Source organism: Colias eurytheme, chromosome 21 (assembly GCF_061535395.1).
Source record: "Colias eurytheme isolate Ceu_HAF_F1 chromosome 21, ilColEury1 Martin Lab GWU primary, whole genome shotgun sequence".
Lineage (NCBI taxonomy): Eukaryota > Metazoa > Arthropoda > Insecta > Lepidoptera > Pieridae > Colias > Colias eurytheme.
Genome location: NC_143000.1, coordinates 256,906 through 274,898, shown reverse-complemented (window position 1 = coordinate 274,898; position 17,993 = coordinate 256,906). Strand labels below are relative to the sequence as shown.

Below are 17,993 nucleotides of genomic sequence, written 5' to 3'. Positions count from 1 at the left end.
TTTTCATCGTAGGGGCACCATCTATTACTTGTAAGATTTATTAGTCGTTGAGTTATTGAATCATAGGTGGCGATTTATTACAACAACTCTAATAAATTAGTTATGATAACTAGTTGCCATAGCCCCATAGTTGCATTTGCCCCGGTTGACCCTATATATTTTACCTTTTTATTATTGTATATAGGTAAGTTAACGTGACGTGAGTTAGCGTGATGATATATTATAGCCTATAATTAATAGCCTTCCTCGATAAATGGGCTGTCTAACACCGAAAATTAAATCGGACAGTAGTTAGCGCGTTCAAACAAACAAACAAACTCTTCAGCTTTATAATATTAAGTAGGTATAGATTGTTTTTAAGAAATAGAAAAAAAATATGGAAAGTACCTATCTACCTATAATACTTAATATGTAGCTTGATTTGTCTGGATCTTGTCTGGATTTATATGCAGAGAGAAAGGTGCTCTTAAACCCTTGTTCCCTCCTATACTTCTATATCAATGCCAACTATTATCAAAATCCGTTCAGTCGTTATGCCGTGAAAGAGTACCTGTCAAACATACATATACGTCCATCCTCACAAACTTTCGCACTTATAATATTGGTAAGAAGTACGTTATCCCTATATGAAATAGCTAAGCTATTTTGTAAATGATGTTAGTAGGTATACGCCGACTCAGATCACCTAAAAGTTTGATATAAAGATGTGTAGGTACTGTATATGTTTATGTAATAATTAATTGTTGCTGAAATGTAAGTAACTAGATAACTATGTACCTACATGAAAATGAAATAAATTGTTTGTTTCTTAGGTAGGTAGGTAGGTAAGTAGGTACACGATGTTTTTCTAATTGTAGGACTTTAGGTCTAAACGGAATTAGCGCCTTATTAAGTAGTACCGGCGAGGCGACTGCATTTTCTGAACAATTTATTATGAACTCTCAACTCTCAACACTAATAACTTGTAGGTACCATATTTAAAATCGTAGGTATTCAATAAAAATAAAAATCGTGATTAGTTGTGTAAATATATAGGTATTTATAAAACAGATTGCGTAGCTGTGGGTATACTCCCCACTATTCTATTCCAACGTACGAAGCCTGGGCGAAGCACTTATAGTATTTCCACTTTGTCAAATTATACTAGAGTCTAGAGTAAGATACGCGTATTTAAATTTATACTATATTTAATAAACTCCATTCATTTGTGATTATAATCATCTAATAGCTATTTGTACGCATGTAATTTACACAAGAGACGTAGTTTATGTTGGTCGTCAAATATTTTGACGACATAAATTTATATCAAGATATCTTATCTCCAGGTAAATTTAGTGTGTTGTGAGCTATTGTATTGTGAAACACGCATTTTATTGTATCAATTCGAGATATGTAAGTATTAACAATTATTCACTAATATACACAGATACTTAGTTAGGTAACTAGGTAAATAAACAATAAAAAAAACCAACGTAAGTATTGCCTATTTGATATTTAGTTTTAAAGCACTTAAATGAAATATAAATTAAATTTTTATAGAATAGAAACAATTCTTGAGACGGGATTCGAATCCGCATCTTTCGCCTTTTTATGTTGTATGCTCCTATTTTGCCTAGTTATTTAGTTTTAAATTTTAAATAAATATATATTAAATATGTGTGTATTGTTTCCGTCAACAATTTAGGAATAATAATGATAACAATGCATTGCATATGAATGAATTATGGATAATGGAATTAACATAAAGATTAAAGGTAAACAATGTTTACGTAAGAGATTTATGATTGTAGTAATATTTTTTACGAGTTAAGTATCGCAAATTCCGTAGGCTCTAGATTGAATCTAATTTCGTGTTTACTAGTATTTCTCTATTTTTCTTAGCGGACTGATCTGATGGAGATTGAAATTTTAGAGAGAACACAGTTTTGAAATAGATACCTAAACCTAGGTTGTTACCTATTTTCAAATTTACATTTCCCAAAACAAGTAAATAAGTACATCGTTAGTAACAAACCTAACCTAACTTATGTAAAGATATGGTAAAGATAGGTATTTTATAGCAAAATAAATAAATATTTATTTATTTGGAGATCTTACAGAAACAATTAAAGGCGTATACATAAAAATTAATGACATAATCAATAATAACATTAACAATTGTTTCCTCTACGTCTCACAGTGAACATAATAGAAAAAGAAAAAAAAACACAATACAATTATTATCTGTTGCAAGGTAGCCAAATATTTAAAACTAATACAGACTTCTGAAATATTAAACCGGGAGAAAAAGCATTAATTTAAGCATGTAGATACTTATTCAAAGTTAAAAGGTTTATACATATAATTGGTTTATTGAACATTTGAAACTATATCGGGAGCATGAAAACAGATCTATTTCATTTAGTTTGTCATTGTGTAAGACACACATTCTGTGAAGTGGCGCGCGTTGTCCTGCGTTGGTTCTGGTATGTTGTATGTGGAAAAGACATTTGGAACGAGTTGGTCGCGAAGGCACACGAAAGGACAAGTCGGCTAGTAAGTTCGGAGAATCAATTTCACCTACACAAATGCTTCTTAAAGTGACAGCATCAGTTACTGAACGTCTGTTGGACAAGGACATCATGTTATATTTTTCTAAGAGTTGATTGTATGAGCATCTGGGAGAGCATAAGCGATAGTTAAGTGTGCGCAGAAACTTCTTCTGTATCATTTCCAATTTATTTGTATAGCAATTATAAAATGGATTCCATATAGGAGATACATAATCGAGGTGTGATCTAACTAATGATTGGTAGAGGCAAATAAATGTATCCTTTCGTCTGAAATTCTTAGTAATTCGGGTGATGAAACCCAACATACGGTAAGCTTTATTCAATATGTAGTCAATATGTACGTCCATTGTGAGTTTAGCATCAAGGTAGACGCCTAAATCACGAATAGAAGAGTCGGTATCAAGAATGTGTTCTCCTAGTTTAAATTTTGATGGAATAATATTTATATTTTTAGTAAAACGGACATGTTTGCATTTATTGTAAGATAGGTATAGCTTGTTGTTTTTGCAGTATTCGCCTAACCTATCAAGGTCTTCTTGTATAAGACGAATGTCATTTTTATTTGAAATGGAAGAATATATTTTTAAGTCGTCGGCATATAAAAGAAATTTTGAGTGAATAAAGCAACTGGATATATCATTAATAAATATAGTGAAGAGCAAAGGGCCGAGAATAGATCCTTGAGGAATACCAGATGTTACAACTACTGGAGAAGATGTAAAACCGTTCATTACTACTACCTGGACACGATTTTGTAAATATGAAGAAAACCAACGGAAAAGATTGCCTTTTATGCCATTGTAGGACAATTTTTTTAAAAGCAACAAGTGATCCACTTTGTCAAATGCTTTTTTAAAATCAGTGTAGATGGTTTCTATTTGACACTAAAAATAGATAACTATATGCATAGTAGCAAAATATAAATAAATAGTTCTAGACAATTTAATGCTCAAGTTCTCTGAGCTGCCTTACAAACGCACTGTGATGTTGTTTTTTTTTTCCAGACGATATGCTTTTAATTATTTGTAATAATTGTAATAATATATGTGCCTATCGGTAAATTATTTACTAAAATGTTTTAGCCTGAAAATATAGCAAATAATTTCACACACACCATATTTGATTACTAGGTGAGTATTATTCATATATTTACATTTTCCCATTATAACATACCTTTTTTTAAGCCGTGGGTTATGTCCACAGAACATAATATTTAGTTACTCAGGGGAGGTTTATATTATGTCGGATTCTTACCGACTAACTGCGGTCCGTCGAGCCGCTTATAATGGGGCTGCGGGTATTGGTTGGAATTCTTCCGCGACCATTATGGAAAAATATACAACTGGAAATTTGTATCGTTTGAAATTTGAATGTTATCAAATTATTATCGTAAACAAATTATTATTATTAGCTTAACAGGTTATTGGCATTCGATCAATTACTTTTATCATATTTACATGGTGGTGAAGTAAAATTTCATTTTATAACATTGAGATAATATTACTACGTATGGAGGAGACACCACGAACAAAATCTGTGCGCCATTTTTTTGCTCTAACTAAGTTTTAAAAATTATTATCTAGTTAGGTACTTAACGATGAAAGTTATTCCTTTGCACTGTTCCGCATTATTTGTATTATTTGTGCAATATCGTAACACATACGAAGGCATGTTTGATGCGTTTCACTTTAAAACCATTAAAAAATACCGCTCAACATACGTCACATGACGTATGTTGAGTGGAACATAAGTGATGTAGGCGGTGTCGTCTCCATTATTAATATTATCTCAATGTTTTATAATAGTTATTTAGTTACGTAAATAAAATATTTGATGTAAGTTCATAATTAGGTAGGTACTAGGTAGTTACATATTTTTTTAAATGAATTGCTTTTCTCATTAAGTCATTAAAATGTAGCTTCTAAAATATTTAAAATCAATGTTGTAATAGGAATAATACCTAACTAGTTACGTATCTAAAAACATTTCACACATATGTATCAGTAATGGACTGAAGAAAATATGATAGACCGTACCTATCTATGAAATTTGGAAAATCAAACATCAACATCTTTATCTTAGAGTACCTATCGTATATTCGTATGAGATAAACATCTAGGTGCGACGTTGGATATAAGAATCGTAGGTATTCAGAATTAAGATTATCTTCTTATCATAATGCTGTCTGTTAATTTATTTGAAGAGAGAGGCTTACTTTAAATGAATGGTTTCAACCAAGGTTTCAACAGTTTTGAATGTAACCTATGTCAAAATCTGTTATCTCTGCATTATACAAATTCCATTTTATGCGTTTTATTATATTTTGTGGCTTTATAAAATAATTTTTCCTACAAACCAGTCTCAAAAATAAGTATACAGTATACACTATACAGTACTTGTGTTAAGTTCATACTTAGGAAGTATTAATTAGGTAGGGTGGTACTGTAGAGTGTAGTTTAGTGTACCTACACAAAGAATAAAGATATTGTGTCATCGGAGTGTAATTGTACCGCATAATTAAAATATTTTATGACTTTAAATACCAAACTGATATGTAATGCAAACAAACATATAATTCACTCAATAGTTATCATTTGTAACGCGGTTATAGTCACTTCACTATCTTTACTTCTATTCGGATGTGGTTATTTTGGAATCGATTTGAAATAAGCGTTCTAGGACTTAGGTACCCGGCCGTATCAATTAGTATGGAATATTAATTATGAAGTAGTTAGATAGGAAATTATTTTATAACAAAAAACTAAGCAGTCTTCAAATTGTCAGAACTGGACAAAATTTAAATGAGACCAGCGAGAGTTTGCTATAAAAAATTAAAGAATCATCAAAATCGGTTCACCCAGTTGAAAGTTACGAGGTAACTGCCCTACTATACATTATACTCTTTGGAGGTAACAAACCAAAAAAAGGAGTCAAATTGAGAACTCAACCCTTTTTGGAAGTCTATTGAAAATATTATATTACCTATGTATTTATAATGTGTTATTGTATAGGTATGTAATGATATCTAAAAGATAAACTTTAAAGCATATTATGTTTACGACGTAGGAATATATTTGACAATTTCTGAAGTAAAGAACACAAAACCATTTAAACATTTTTTATTCACAGAAGATGTCCAGCAGAACAGTTCTGAACGAGCAGTACAAGGGGTTGGTGGAGCAGCTGTCCATCCCGGCGGAGGTAGTGGAGCGCGGTGGCCGGCGATGGGCCAAGAGTGGGACAACCATGGCCATACACTGTTGTAGTCCTGAAGAGGTGATGTTCCATACAATACAAATTATATAATGGTAACAAAATTGAATTTATAGCTGCACCTAATTTGATGATATTCACTGACAGATAGTAGAGATTATAATCGCAAAACTACACAGTTAAATAAGTGTAATTTTTACCTCACTGGAACATAATTATCTAGTTAAGTTTGAATCTGACAATGAGATACAATTATTTAGCGCGTTTAATCAATCACCAAAATCATAAAGACATCTTTCATGGTCGAAGCATCTAGATACAACAACTTATCGTTTGTTATGCATAATATAAAAATTCATAAATTTATGAGATCAAGACAATTTTGGTCGTCTTATATGAATGATATAAAACTGAACATTTAAGAAAAATATTAACAATATAAACTGCAGATAGCCGAGCGCGCGCAGACTACGCACCACTACTGCGACGTGTTTACAGACGCCGTGCTGGCCCCGCTCGGTGAGCTGGCCTATGTGCGGCTCGATGCCGACACCGCTGAGAAGGTAATCGCTTTTAATTATGCCCCTTTTATGTAAATTTGAATATTTATGTACTTTTTACATTAGGCTTAAAATAATCGTAATATAAATCTTTAACAGCACGTAACTACAACTGTTTTAAAACTCGTTATATATGTATTGAGGTACAAATTGTCGGGGATTTAAAACATAAGTTTAACTTCAATAATACCTATATGATTTAAAACCAATAAATCAGATCTTATGTATGGCATTTAAGTCAGAAGTGGTATGTATGATTTCCATGGTAATCTTAAAATAAAAAAATAAATAAAATAAAATAAAAATATCTTTACTGTGTACAAAAATTAATACAATACAATTACAGTGTGGCTCTGTCTTCCTAGCTAGGAAAATCCTGTGTTAAGGAAGACAGTTCTTTCCCAGAGGAATCTAAGGCTACCAAACCAATATGGCACGATAAAAATCTCTCTACTTAATTCGTTTACTATACAGGTATTCCTGAACCGCAGCAAGCGTATCCTCCTGGTCTCCAGCGATGGCCACCTCGCGCAGTGGCGATGCGCGCCAACCTTCGAGTCGGCCAACGTGTACGTGGCGGGTTCGCCCATCGTGGACAAGAGAGGCGCCATCGTCTCTGTTGTTACCGCTAAACGGGGGAACCATTATGCGATTTCTAATGCTGAGGTGAGGATTTGGATAGTAGAAATCATTTTTATTTTCGTAGGATATATATGGTCATCTTTTTTGGGTTTTGTATGTTGATGAATGTAGGTAGGTACCTACATTACACTTATAATACAATTCTATACATATAGTTTTAGTACGTTAATTATAAGGTTAGTGTAGAATGTTATATAGAAGATCGTGTGCCCATGAGATGATAAAGCCAATTTTTGTACCTATTTAAAATGAATACCCGTATATAAAGCGAATTTCTATTGAATTCCAATAAATATTCACAACATTGCTTACTAAGTTAGTTTGTCATTTGTGTTTTTATAGGATTAATTAAATGTAATCTTAATAACAATCTACTTGAATTTAAAATGTGCATTCGCTAACATCATTATTTTCTTTTTCAGGGTGAAGGCGGCTACTTCGAAACATCCGCACCCTGGGAAATCCACGACATAGACGACGCTAAATTCGCATACGCGGACAAAAAGTTCGACACCCGCGAAGAGCTCCGCGAATACATTAGCTCCCTCCCCCCCGCGGACCTGAGCGCCCCCCCGCGGCCCCTGCTCTTGCGCGGGAAACACCCCCGCGTGGCATTGATTGCACAAAATGGCCGACAGATTGTACATATACATCTGTCTGGAGTTTTGACTAATGATATTGAATATTTGTAATTGAGACGATCAATGTTATAAGTTAAAAGGTGTAGACAGGTTAACACTCCTTGAATGGCAAGAAATATGGCTAATTACTTAATTAATCACATTTTATTTCAGTATCGAATACGAAGTTCACGATAGTTGAATCATGCCATGTCACATTGACGTCTAGATGTGCTTTTCCTCCAATAATGTGCGAGGAATGTGTTTGTAAAGAACCAATCCTATCGCTTCATTTAGTTTGAAGTTTACTATTGGTTATTTACGAACACATTCCTCACTACACAATACACATCCTCGCACTTTATTGGTAGAAAATCACCCTAATCGTGTGTAGTTAGTGTGCCAGGTGTGCCGCTTTTTAAGATCGATTGTTGTGTTGGTAACCTATCTACACTTTTTCACTTGACATCATTGAAGACGATTGTATAAAAATTACTCATGGAAATCACTACATAGTATAAAACAAAGTCGCTTTCCCTGTCCCTATGTCCCTATGTCCCTATGTCCCTTTGTACGCTTAAATCTTTGAAACTACGCAACGGATTTTGATGCGGTTTTTTTTAATAGAGAGAGTGATTCAAGAGGAAGGTTTATATGTATAATAAGATCCATTAAGTAGTAGAGAAGTACTGTTATTTTTGAGGTTTCTAATGTGATGTCGTAAAAAATTACATTTATTCCGCTTACATTGCAAACGCAGGCTGAACCCTACGAGTTTTATCAAAATAATGTACTAAGTATTATACACATTGAAAAGGTCTACAGAAAAGTCCGCGATGGTATATGTCTATCTCTTATGGATAACCCACAATAACTTTTTTTTGTCATTTACTTTTTACGACAAATAATGGCTAATTTTCGAAGCGATTTTAACCAATACAGCATTAATCCTTAACCAATTAAATACCATGGATACATTGTTCATGTAATATAGATCTATATGGCCCTTTACACCGTATGATTTAAGTGAATATTTTCGAAGATATTACAGATTTAAAAATTGCGGGACGTAGCGTTTGCGGCCGCCCGGCTATGTATTTTATACCCGTGCGATGCCGGACTCACCGGAGCGGGCCGCTATATTTTTATACCTATACAACGTTCACAATTTTTCTGTAGTGTATTTAGTATCAGCATTGCACCCGTGCGAAGCCGGGGCGGGTCGCTAGTGTAGAATATTCAGCGATTTTTTACTCATGTAGATTAGTTGTTAAGTATCCATGGAACATAAACAGAGTAATAAGTGTTTTTAATATCAATTGTATAGTATATTTTTTTAAACGGATTTGTAATTTGTATATTTGTGTTATATAACGAATAAAAATATTGCCTATAAAATTGCTTTTTTATTTTCCTTTCTTAGTTCATATTATGACTTATAATTAAAAAAGAAATGTAATTTATGTGCATCAATCTTCGGTATAGTAGGTATACAAAGTAAAGACCTATAATATACTTAATTAAAATGTCGCAGAGAAAGATAAGCTTACTGTGCATTTACATGAAACGAGCGAGTGTTCATTCTAACCCCGCTACGTCAAATTATTTTAGTGTAAAAAGGCGTAAAGCATTCTTTCGTTGTTCTTAGTGCGTTGGAAAAGATTCTATGCAATGTTCTAATACACTGAATACGAGTTTTCGTTTGCACTAAAAGATCACGAAATAATGTTCGTGCTTTAGCTCTAGCTCTATGTTCGTTGAAATGTTTTACGGAAATCAAAGTTGTCATAGACTTAAGAAAAGGATGATGATTGTAATAAAACACGCATTATCAAATAATATATTTATTGCATATAAAACATCTTTATAAATCTGTATACACAAAATATAAACGTTACAACCACTAACATTATTAATTTACCACAGCCCGAGCACTTACCAACTATAACTTACAACAAATTATATAATATTAACATTTTAATAAAAATATTGCTATATAGTTACATTCAGGCACAATTGTCGCCAAATCCCATCTTATTTACACTTATATTTCTTAATTCAAGATTGCTTATTTCTTCCCAAAACTACTAAAATTATTTCTAAGTTTATCGAATCTCGAAAATAAATTATCGACGCTTATAAACTTATAATTAATAATATTATAAACTTTAAATAAATTTGCATTGAACATTTGCAAATAAAATTTATACTTATAAATTTTTTATATTCCAACTAACGTAAGAATAAATTTAACAATCAGAGATATCAATTTGACTTAGGGCCGATTTTTCAATGCTTGGATAAAACTTATCCGTCCAGTAAAGTATTACACGATAATATTAAAATGTCACGTAAACTGCCAAATACGGGCAATTAGAATACGCTTTTAAAATGGTAGTTTTATACATTATTCGACGAATGAGTTTTATCAAAGCATTGAAAAATCGGCCCTAAGTATATTAAAATTTTTCAAGAGCAGAAATCCAAAGGCAATAGTAATTACAGATGACAGCTTGATATTGAACATCAGTGCTGATACGATTGCTATATACTTATGAGACATAACAAAACAGTTATTCAACTAAAAGTTGTTCGTATTCCGTAGCCCTTATGGTTTGTAAAAAGTGAGTCATACATCTATATAGAGTCTAACGAGCGCTCTGTGCGAGGCGGGCAGAGAGCTGAGCGGGCACGTGCCCGTGGTGTGCAGGTGACGGGATATACACGTGTAGCAGAATATGTAGCTGCAAATATTTCAATTATCAATTATCTTTATGTAGTTGGTTAATTAAATCATATAAAGGGGCAAATCAGTATAATTACTTATTCTGATACCTACCGAATATTAGATAAAATTGAAAAAATCGGTCAAGTCGTTTCAAAAGAATTTAATAATACTTATACACTTTTTACTGAGAATTTTATACAAGTGCAATATATTCACAAATACAATGGCGCTTAGGATATTGCGATTAACATCACAATCATTCTATCGCTCGCCGTAGTTAGAAAATAGTTTGGAAAATCCAAAAGTGCACGCCTCATAATTTTTTTTTAATAATTATTTATTAATTATTATTTTTGTTTATTTAATAACAATTAAACCACATCGAATCAGACCCTGAAAAATGAAAGGGTTCTATTCCTGAACATACTCAAGCGTAAGAGAAAAAAGATGTAAAATTTTCGTCGGCGCCATCTTGGATTTTAGTTTTGACCTCATATTGTTTAATAGCTACCCCAAAAACCATGAAAATGACACCCATGACGAAAAGATGTAAATTTTTTGTCGGCGCCATCTTGGATTTTAGTTTTGACCTCATATTCGTTAATAGCTACCCCAAAAACCATGAAAATGACACCCATCACGAAAAAAAGTCAAATTTTCATCAGCGCCATCTTGGATTATAGTTTTGACCTCATATTCGTTAATAGCTACCCCAAAAACCATGAAAATGACACCCATGACGAAAAGATTTCAAATTTTCGTCGGCGCCATCTTGGATTTTAGTTTTGACCTCATATTGGTTAATAGCTACCCCAAAAACCACCCACATTTGCAAATGTGTTTGCTACTTAGGAAAAGTTCAGATTTAAAGATATAAGTAGGTAATGTGACGAATTTAATTTATTTCATTCCGACTGTTTCTCGGAATAACATACATTTACTAAGAATTGCATACAATGCCGGTTTTAATATATTGCCGGTAACATAATATTATGTATGATAATAATTCTTAAAAAAGTATTTTATACATTTCTTAAAAAGCTTCGATATTGTATACAATAATACAATTCATATTCAAATTGTTGTAAAATAGTCACACTTTTTTAAGTTGGTTGAATACACTAAAATACTTATAAGGATCGTACCTACTAATAAAAGTAACAAAATGAATTTTTAAAGTTCCCAGTAATCTTCTGGAATCAATTTCAATAAAAATATAAAAATTCACTTCAAAAAAAAAAAAAAAAAAAACAGCCGAGTTTTTTTTTGTTTATTTAATAACAATTAAACCACATCGAATCAGACCCTGAAAAATGAAAGGGTTCTATTCCTGAGCATACTCAAGCGTAAGAGAAAAAAAAAGATTCGATTAGTAAAGTATTTCGGTCGCTATCGTGTTAACAAGAAAAAGGATCCGCACATACAGACACACGGACGTCCAAGACAGAACTTTTTTAAACTGTTTTTTAACTAGTTTAAATAACAAAAATGACATCAAAAATATCATGAACGTTAAAAATAGTGTTTTTTCTTAATATGTGTGTGTATGTATTATCTTACAAGTGCAATGTATGATACATAAAGACATTTTAAGTTTGAAAAATCAGATGTTTTGCGCGAAGTGACAGTAGTACCCACCTCAACGCTTCGCTTATGAGGCGTGCAATATTGAAGCTATTTAACTAAAAAAACTAGTGGTTCAGTTTCAATTCGTTTACTAATCATTATTTATAAATAATATTTTAAGTATTTGTTAAGTCTGTGCAGATGCAGTACTTTTATTTACTGATAGAAACTTTTAAAAAGAATTTAGTGTAGACTTTGACGAGAACGTTTTATTCATAACTCCCATGTAACTAATATAATGTATTATAGCTTGTGTGCAGTGGCTGTAGGGCAGAGGAGTGTTTTTATGGTATAGGATAGCAAACGGCAAGTGGATGTGTTGCTGTCCTCAAGAAAGGAAAGAGAGATATATCGGAAGGGTTCATTTGAAGCAGCCTTATCTATCTAACTGCCTATTCTAACTTCTATCTCGTGCTCTTTTTTACCCCCCCCCACTCCTCCACACCGCCCTACAGCCACTGTGCACATGCTATGGCATATATTTAGTGATGAAAATAAATAAAGCACTCACCCGGAGACGGGCAGCACGGTGGGCACCCTCCACGTGTGCAGGCACAGCGGGCACTTGTTCATGTAGCGCACTGCTCTCGAGTCACGCTGCAATTTACATTTTACTTTATAATTTGCTATCATTTTATATTCCTAAATAAAAAAATTGGTTGTTTGTATGTGTTTGTAAAGTAGGTTTACGATTGAGATGTTTACGTGATAACGTGTTATTGGTGGCAGCGCTCGAGATGAGACGGGAGATCGGTCCGTCTCTCTCTCGTTATACCTGCGATCGCGCTCGTGAGGTTTTGAACCTTGCTCGTGAACATGTCACCCGACTAAAACGATTTTAAAAACGTTATCACGTTAAAAGACGTGTGGCACTCGAGAACTGCCGCGATGAAGCTATTGCATGCTTGCCTTCAAGCCACACCTCCGCGCCCGTCCCCGTGGGGAGCGTGAGGTTTTTCGTTACGCAATTTCTGGATTCGGTCCCCGCGCTCAAGGCCCGCGATAAAAGCTATGCAATAGCTTAATAATAATATTTTCCATGTAAGTACATTAGAATAATCCCTAATGATGGGGTAAATGCAATAATATTATATTAACACATAACTAATGATTTATTTAAAAAATATGAATGCAATTATTATCAAAATCGTTTCTTTTTATGCCATACCTTCACGACACTCACAATAAAATAAAACTCTAAAGTGGTATTAACAATTTTCGGAATTACCTGACATTCGGAATTCCCCGAATGCTGCACTATTCATATTTCATAGATAAAATATGAATACGATAAATCGTATTTTTCTTAGTATTTAATTGTTTTGATTAATTAAGTTAGTTTAAAATTAAAAGCTGTGCCGCAATATGTAATACCAATATTAAATATGTACCAAATATTATCAAAATCCTTCATGTAGTTTTTGCGTAAAAAGTAACAATCATTCATTCATCTCCGTTCTTTTTGCGTTATTCGTCATTAGAATCGGTCCAGTTGTTTCATGTGTACGAGTAGTCGCGTAACAAACGATTAACGAACATACGTCCCCTAAAGTAATAAACATACACCACACGTACATTCTCATAATTTTTCGCAATTAAAAATATTAGTATGATAGGATAAATATATAATATCATAAGAATAGTATTCCCACTGAAATATACATTCTATATTTTCCACAGAGTATGCTAGTAGAATACAATATAAGTGGGATAATATACAATATACGTGGGATAATATAAAATATAAGTGGGATAATATACAATATAAGTGGGATAATATAATGACCGTGGGTGGTGGTGGTGCCGGCAAGCTGGTGGTGACAGCGGGGCTGGCGTCCAACCATCGCAATAATTGCACCAGAAACGCGCCCCACGCGGCACCACCCGACACCAGCCGACAGAACAGCGGGAACGTTAGCGAGCCACTCCTGGGGATATATTACAAACCGTTTTATTTGCCACCATTAAAATATAAATCTTAATAATCTAACACACAGAACAAAAAGTAGCAATAGTGGCAAAAAGGACAAAAAGGTCAGCAAAGCTATAAAAATATTATAATCTTTAATAAAAACTATACTTATTTATTTATTTGATTTGCCAACAGATATACATCTTATATTTATAATATACTAGCGGTCTGCCCCGGCTTCACCCGTGGTACATATTTCGCAATAAAAGGTAGCCTATGTTCTTTCTCAGGGTCTAAAGATTGTCTGTGCCAAATTTCATCAAAATCGGTCCAGTAGTTTATACGTAAAAAGTAAAAACCATACATACATACAAACCTTTCCTCTTTATAATACATATTAGTATAGATTTTGAGTATGTGACATAATTAGCATGCATAGCAAGATGTAGATCCAATTACAGGCAAATACAACATGCATTTTTGAGTTGAATCAAATTATAGCTTATTATACTTTTATTGCATTCTTATTATAATTTATTTATTTCCCTAAGGTTCACCGACGGGTATGAGTATATTAAACGTAATTAGTATAATATGCAAAACTATTAATAGTTAATACTATACACTGACCATAGGATAGTTCTGTATATTACGATATTACAATTACTACGTGACCAAGCCAACTAGACCTTTTTCAACTGTGACGTCACCCGCCCATGTCTCGGGTACAGATAGCAAAAAAAAAATATTAATAATATCACTGTTCGCTCTCCGCTATGAATAGTCTTATTTTTCCCCATTTCGAGGGCTGTCTATGAATAACAACGCAGTAAAAACTTAAACAAATAACAACAAAAAACTGAACAGTCAACAACAAGCTTTAACGATTAATAATAAAAAGTACAGAAATAACTAGCGATGCGAAACGTACGAATGCGTCGATGCTGCGAACCGTACTAAGGCGAACGCGGTACCTGAGGCGGTAAGCGGGCGGGGAGGCCGCATTCCACCCGAGCGTCTAGTTGGCTTGGTCGAATAATACGTATCTACGCACTTCTAATACGTAAACATTATATACTAAAACTGTCGCCAAGTGTGTTTACAAAATTCTAATCGAAAGAAGCAAACATTACCTATACCTAAACCGAGTAATAGAAAACAATAATTTTTACGACTTAATCCTTAACTTGTAAATAAAATCCACCTTATTCCCATGACTTAAAACAAACAAGTATAATTTTATCGCGAATTGTGTGAGTATCTATTTGACATATTTATTCTTATAGCTTCGCTCGCGTTGTCTTCAACATATTACAATAATTTATTAAATCCGAACCGATTTAGATGTTCCTTTTTTATATGAAAGCTACGTTTTCCGATTGAACAATCATTTAAATTTTAACCAGTTCTGATCAACTGAAAAACTTTAGTTTTTCGTTAAAATAAATAAATAAATATTTTGGGACAATTTTCACACACGGCACGCTCTGATTCCATACTAAGCTTTCGCTTTTAAAAATATTTATTATTCGAACACTGACCCAAACCGTCCATTGACCAGATTCCTGAGCAGCTCCCCCCAGGTATCCTCCTCGGGGGGTGGAGGGGCACTGGTGAGGGTGAGGCCCAGGACCAGCAGCTCCAGGTTTGGGGAACTGCCCCCGGTGAGGTAGCGGGCCAGTACTGCCAGCCGGGAAACGCTGGAGACCAGGTGGACTGTGGAGTATATGTGGATCGCTGCTTTGCGGAGACGGTCGGAATTGCTCTGTGGACAAAATTAAGAGAAAGACGAAAAATTATTATGGTTTGTGATTGAATAGTACTAATATGAGTATGAATTAAGAAAAATCCTTACAACAATGTCTGTATTCAATTTATAATTAGACTAAATATTGTAAAAATTTAATGTAAATTGATCTTGCCATTTAGTGATTAGTGCACAACACACGCACAAAAGAATAGATTAATTTATTACATTTGACAAAAAACAACATACAGACACATATAAATAGGTAAACAGTCAAATATAATTCATTAAAATTTGTTCAAATATATTAACTAACACACTTAATTGCACTAGATGAATATATTCCCTACCTTCCCCAACCGGCCATCCTCCAGATCCTCCCGCCACCTGTCCACCACCTTCTCCAGTTTATCCCTCAGGTACGGCAGCAGCACCAGCAGCGCCAGAGATCCCTTCTCCAGGGCGTCAGGTAGACGGGAGCCCAGGTTGAACTCCGAGCTTGGCGATATTGGGGAACGCATCAGACCATAGAATGATTCGGAAAATGATGCCGCTGAAAGTTATTGTGTGATTATAGAGTAATAATATTATATTGTATCGAAAATAATGGAATTTGTCATGATTACTTGAAATAAAAAATAAGACTTTTACAGGAGTTGGTAGTAAATTTAAATAATCTTAAAATATGTACATACTTTACGAAAATGAAAATTGAAATATTGTAGTTAGAGAGAAATAACATACAAGCTATAGTTATTAAATTCATTTAAGTATTTTGTTTGTTGCGTGATATGACAATAAGCCTTACAAATTAAAAAATATATCATGCTTTGTACACAGACACACAAGCGTAACTTTTACATTATATACACACATATTTATTATTATAATATCTCTTACCATAGTGCTTAAGGTAGTGGTACTGCAGGCAACAGTCAAATAGTAGATACAGCTCATCATACCATTTCTCGCACCAGCCACATTTGTTTGGGTACACTGATGCTACATACTGAAATATAATGTTTGTATTTTAGAATTATCTTATAAATATTATAATCATATAACATATTAATGTATTACGCACATGGTTTAAGTTTTAGAAATTATTAAAAAATTATGCTTAAGATTAACGTTAGCTTTCGTTATATATGTATGCTTTTTTAAACCAAACAATGTCAAGAGTAACTTTTTGAATGTGTAGGTACTTTGTTATTATAAACTTAAATCTGAATATTTTAACAACTCTATCAGCAATAAATGGGTATAGAATTCCTGAGTGGCAAAGTTCTAATTTTTTTCAGTTTGTCCCAACTCAACCGGAGCAAGATGCCACTTATAAATTTATCAAATACATGTGCACCAGGTTACCTCGATAAGTTTACGCAGAGCTGGCTTTACAGTAGCTCCCAATGCCTCTTGAGCTGCTACTTCAAACACCGACGGAGTCCCTTGCAGCGTTCGTGTCAAATGTGCTGCGTAAACCGCCATTTTTATAAATTACACTTTACAAAATTAAATACTCATGGCGTTAAAGAGAATTTATTCATTTTCCTTAATGTTTTGATATCACTCGTGCTGCTCTTATCAGCTGTTTTGCTTGACAATGACAATATTATTATCAACGACATTGACAACTCAAAGTGACAATGTATTTAGTGAAATTGTGACATTACGTTCCAATTTATGACTATCAAAAGACTCGATAAAAATTGAGTAAGTGTTCCGTGGAAAAAGTCTTCTTTTTATAAACAACTAGCGGTCTGCCCCGGCTTCGCCCGTGGTACCTGTTTACGTTTTCTCTACATAAGAACCATCCTCGTACTTCAAGGAATATAATAAAAAAAGAATTATCGAAATCGGTTCAGCCGTTCTCGAGTTATGCGCTTACCAACACATTTTGCGATTCATTTTTATATATAAGATTGGGAATCGTTTGACTACAATCTCACCTGCTGGTAGGCGAAGATGTTGTTGGAGCGTGCAGCGCGCCGCGCGCGTTTTTAAAGAAATTCTACGTTTGAAAATTGTACTCGTCGAGGAACACAGATTAATTAGGAAGCAAGTTCCAGACTCCAGTAATTTGCAGTTACAAAAAAATAATTTTGCCTCTTACCTTACAAATATTTTGTTAAACCACAGTGTAAAACGTAACTTGACTTTGAATATTAATTGTAGTCACATGGACCTATATAGGTATATAGAGAGCAAGTAATTGGAGTTTGGACCTCACAAAGGACCTATATATTCATAGCATCATAGTGTTTGTCAGTTGTCCCTTGGCGACAATTTTAATTATTCCTTTAAATTTTTTCTAAAAACAGTAATACAAAAAAATAAAGGTTAAATAAAACGCAATTTCTATTAAAAATACTTTATTTATATACAATTCAATA

General features: G+C 33.5%; 2 protein-coding genes across 4 annotated transcripts; one reads left to right on the top strand and one right to left on the bottom strand.

Annotated features, from left to right (window-relative positions):
• The first annotated feature begins 893 nt into the window (after positions 1-893).
• Positions 894-7,985, top strand: LOC149898839 (poxin-like). 3 transcript variants are annotated; one of them, XM_090114338.1, is made up of 5 exons: positions 894-964; positions 5,682-5,828; positions 6,215-6,328; positions 6,800-6,991; positions 7,390-7,985. In XM_090114338.1, the coding sequence occupies exons 2-5, from the start codon at positions 5,685-5,687 to the stop codon at positions 7,657-7,659; spliced, it is 720 nt and encodes a 239-aa protein (XP_089970464.1). In that variant the 5' UTR covers positions 894-964; positions 5,682-5,684; the 3' UTR covers positions 7,660-7,985. The 3 variants fall into 3 exon arrangements, with proteins under 3 accessions (XP_089970464.1, XP_089970463.1, XP_089970465.1); XM_090114337.1 differs by lacking the exon at positions 894-964 and adding an exon at positions 1,222-1,392; XM_090114339.1 differs by lacking the exon at positions 894-964 and adding an exon at positions 1,228-1,325.
• Positions 7,986-9,440: 1,455 nt separating this feature from the next.
• On the bottom strand, positions 9,441-17,192 carry Pex12 (peroxisomal biogenesis factor 12). The gene is made up of 7 exons (XM_090114336.1): positions 16,969-17,192; positions 16,501-16,609; positions 15,951-16,153; positions 15,395-15,618; positions 13,728-13,869; positions 12,453-12,538; positions 9,441-10,331 (listed from the first exon to the last, which is right to left on the bottom strand). The coding sequence occupies exons 1-7, from the start codon at positions 17,086-17,088 to the stop codon at positions 10,217-10,219; spliced, it is 999 nt and encodes a 332-aa protein (XP_089970462.1). The 5' UTR covers positions 17,089-17,192; the 3' UTR covers positions 9,441-10,216.
• Positions 17,193-17,993: the final 801 nt, after the last annotated feature.

What these genes read in the sequence shown, in the direction of transcription:
- LOC149898839 (XM_090114338.1), top strand. Translation starts at nt 5,685, where the DNA reads ATGTCCAGCAGAACAGTTCTGAACGAGCAGTACAAGGGGTTGGTGGAG. An exon ending in ACTGTTGTAGTCCTGAAGAG is followed by an intron (nt 5,829 to 6,214) that starts GTGATGTTCCAT and finishes TATAAACTGCAG; the next exon opens with ATAGCCGAGCGCGCGCAGAC. An exon ending in ATGCGATTTCTAATGCTGAG is followed by an intron (nt 6,992 to 7,389) that starts GTGAGGATTTGG and finishes TTTCTTTTTCAG; the next exon opens with GGTGAAGGCGGCTACTTCGA.
- Pex12 (XM_090114336.1), bottom strand. Translation starts at nt 17,088, where the DNA reads ATGGCGGTTTACGCAGCACATTTGACACGAACGCTGCAAGGGACTCCG. An exon ending in CGGCACCACCACCACCCACG is followed by an intron (nt 12,539 to 13,727) that starts GTCATTATATTA and finishes TGTAAATTGCAG; the next exon opens with CGTGACTCGAGAGCAGTGCG. An exon ending in ACCGTGCTGCCCGTCTCCGG is followed by an intron (nt 10,332 to 12,452) that starts GTGAGTGCTTTA and finishes AAATATTTGCAG; the next exon opens with CTACATATTCTGCTACACGT.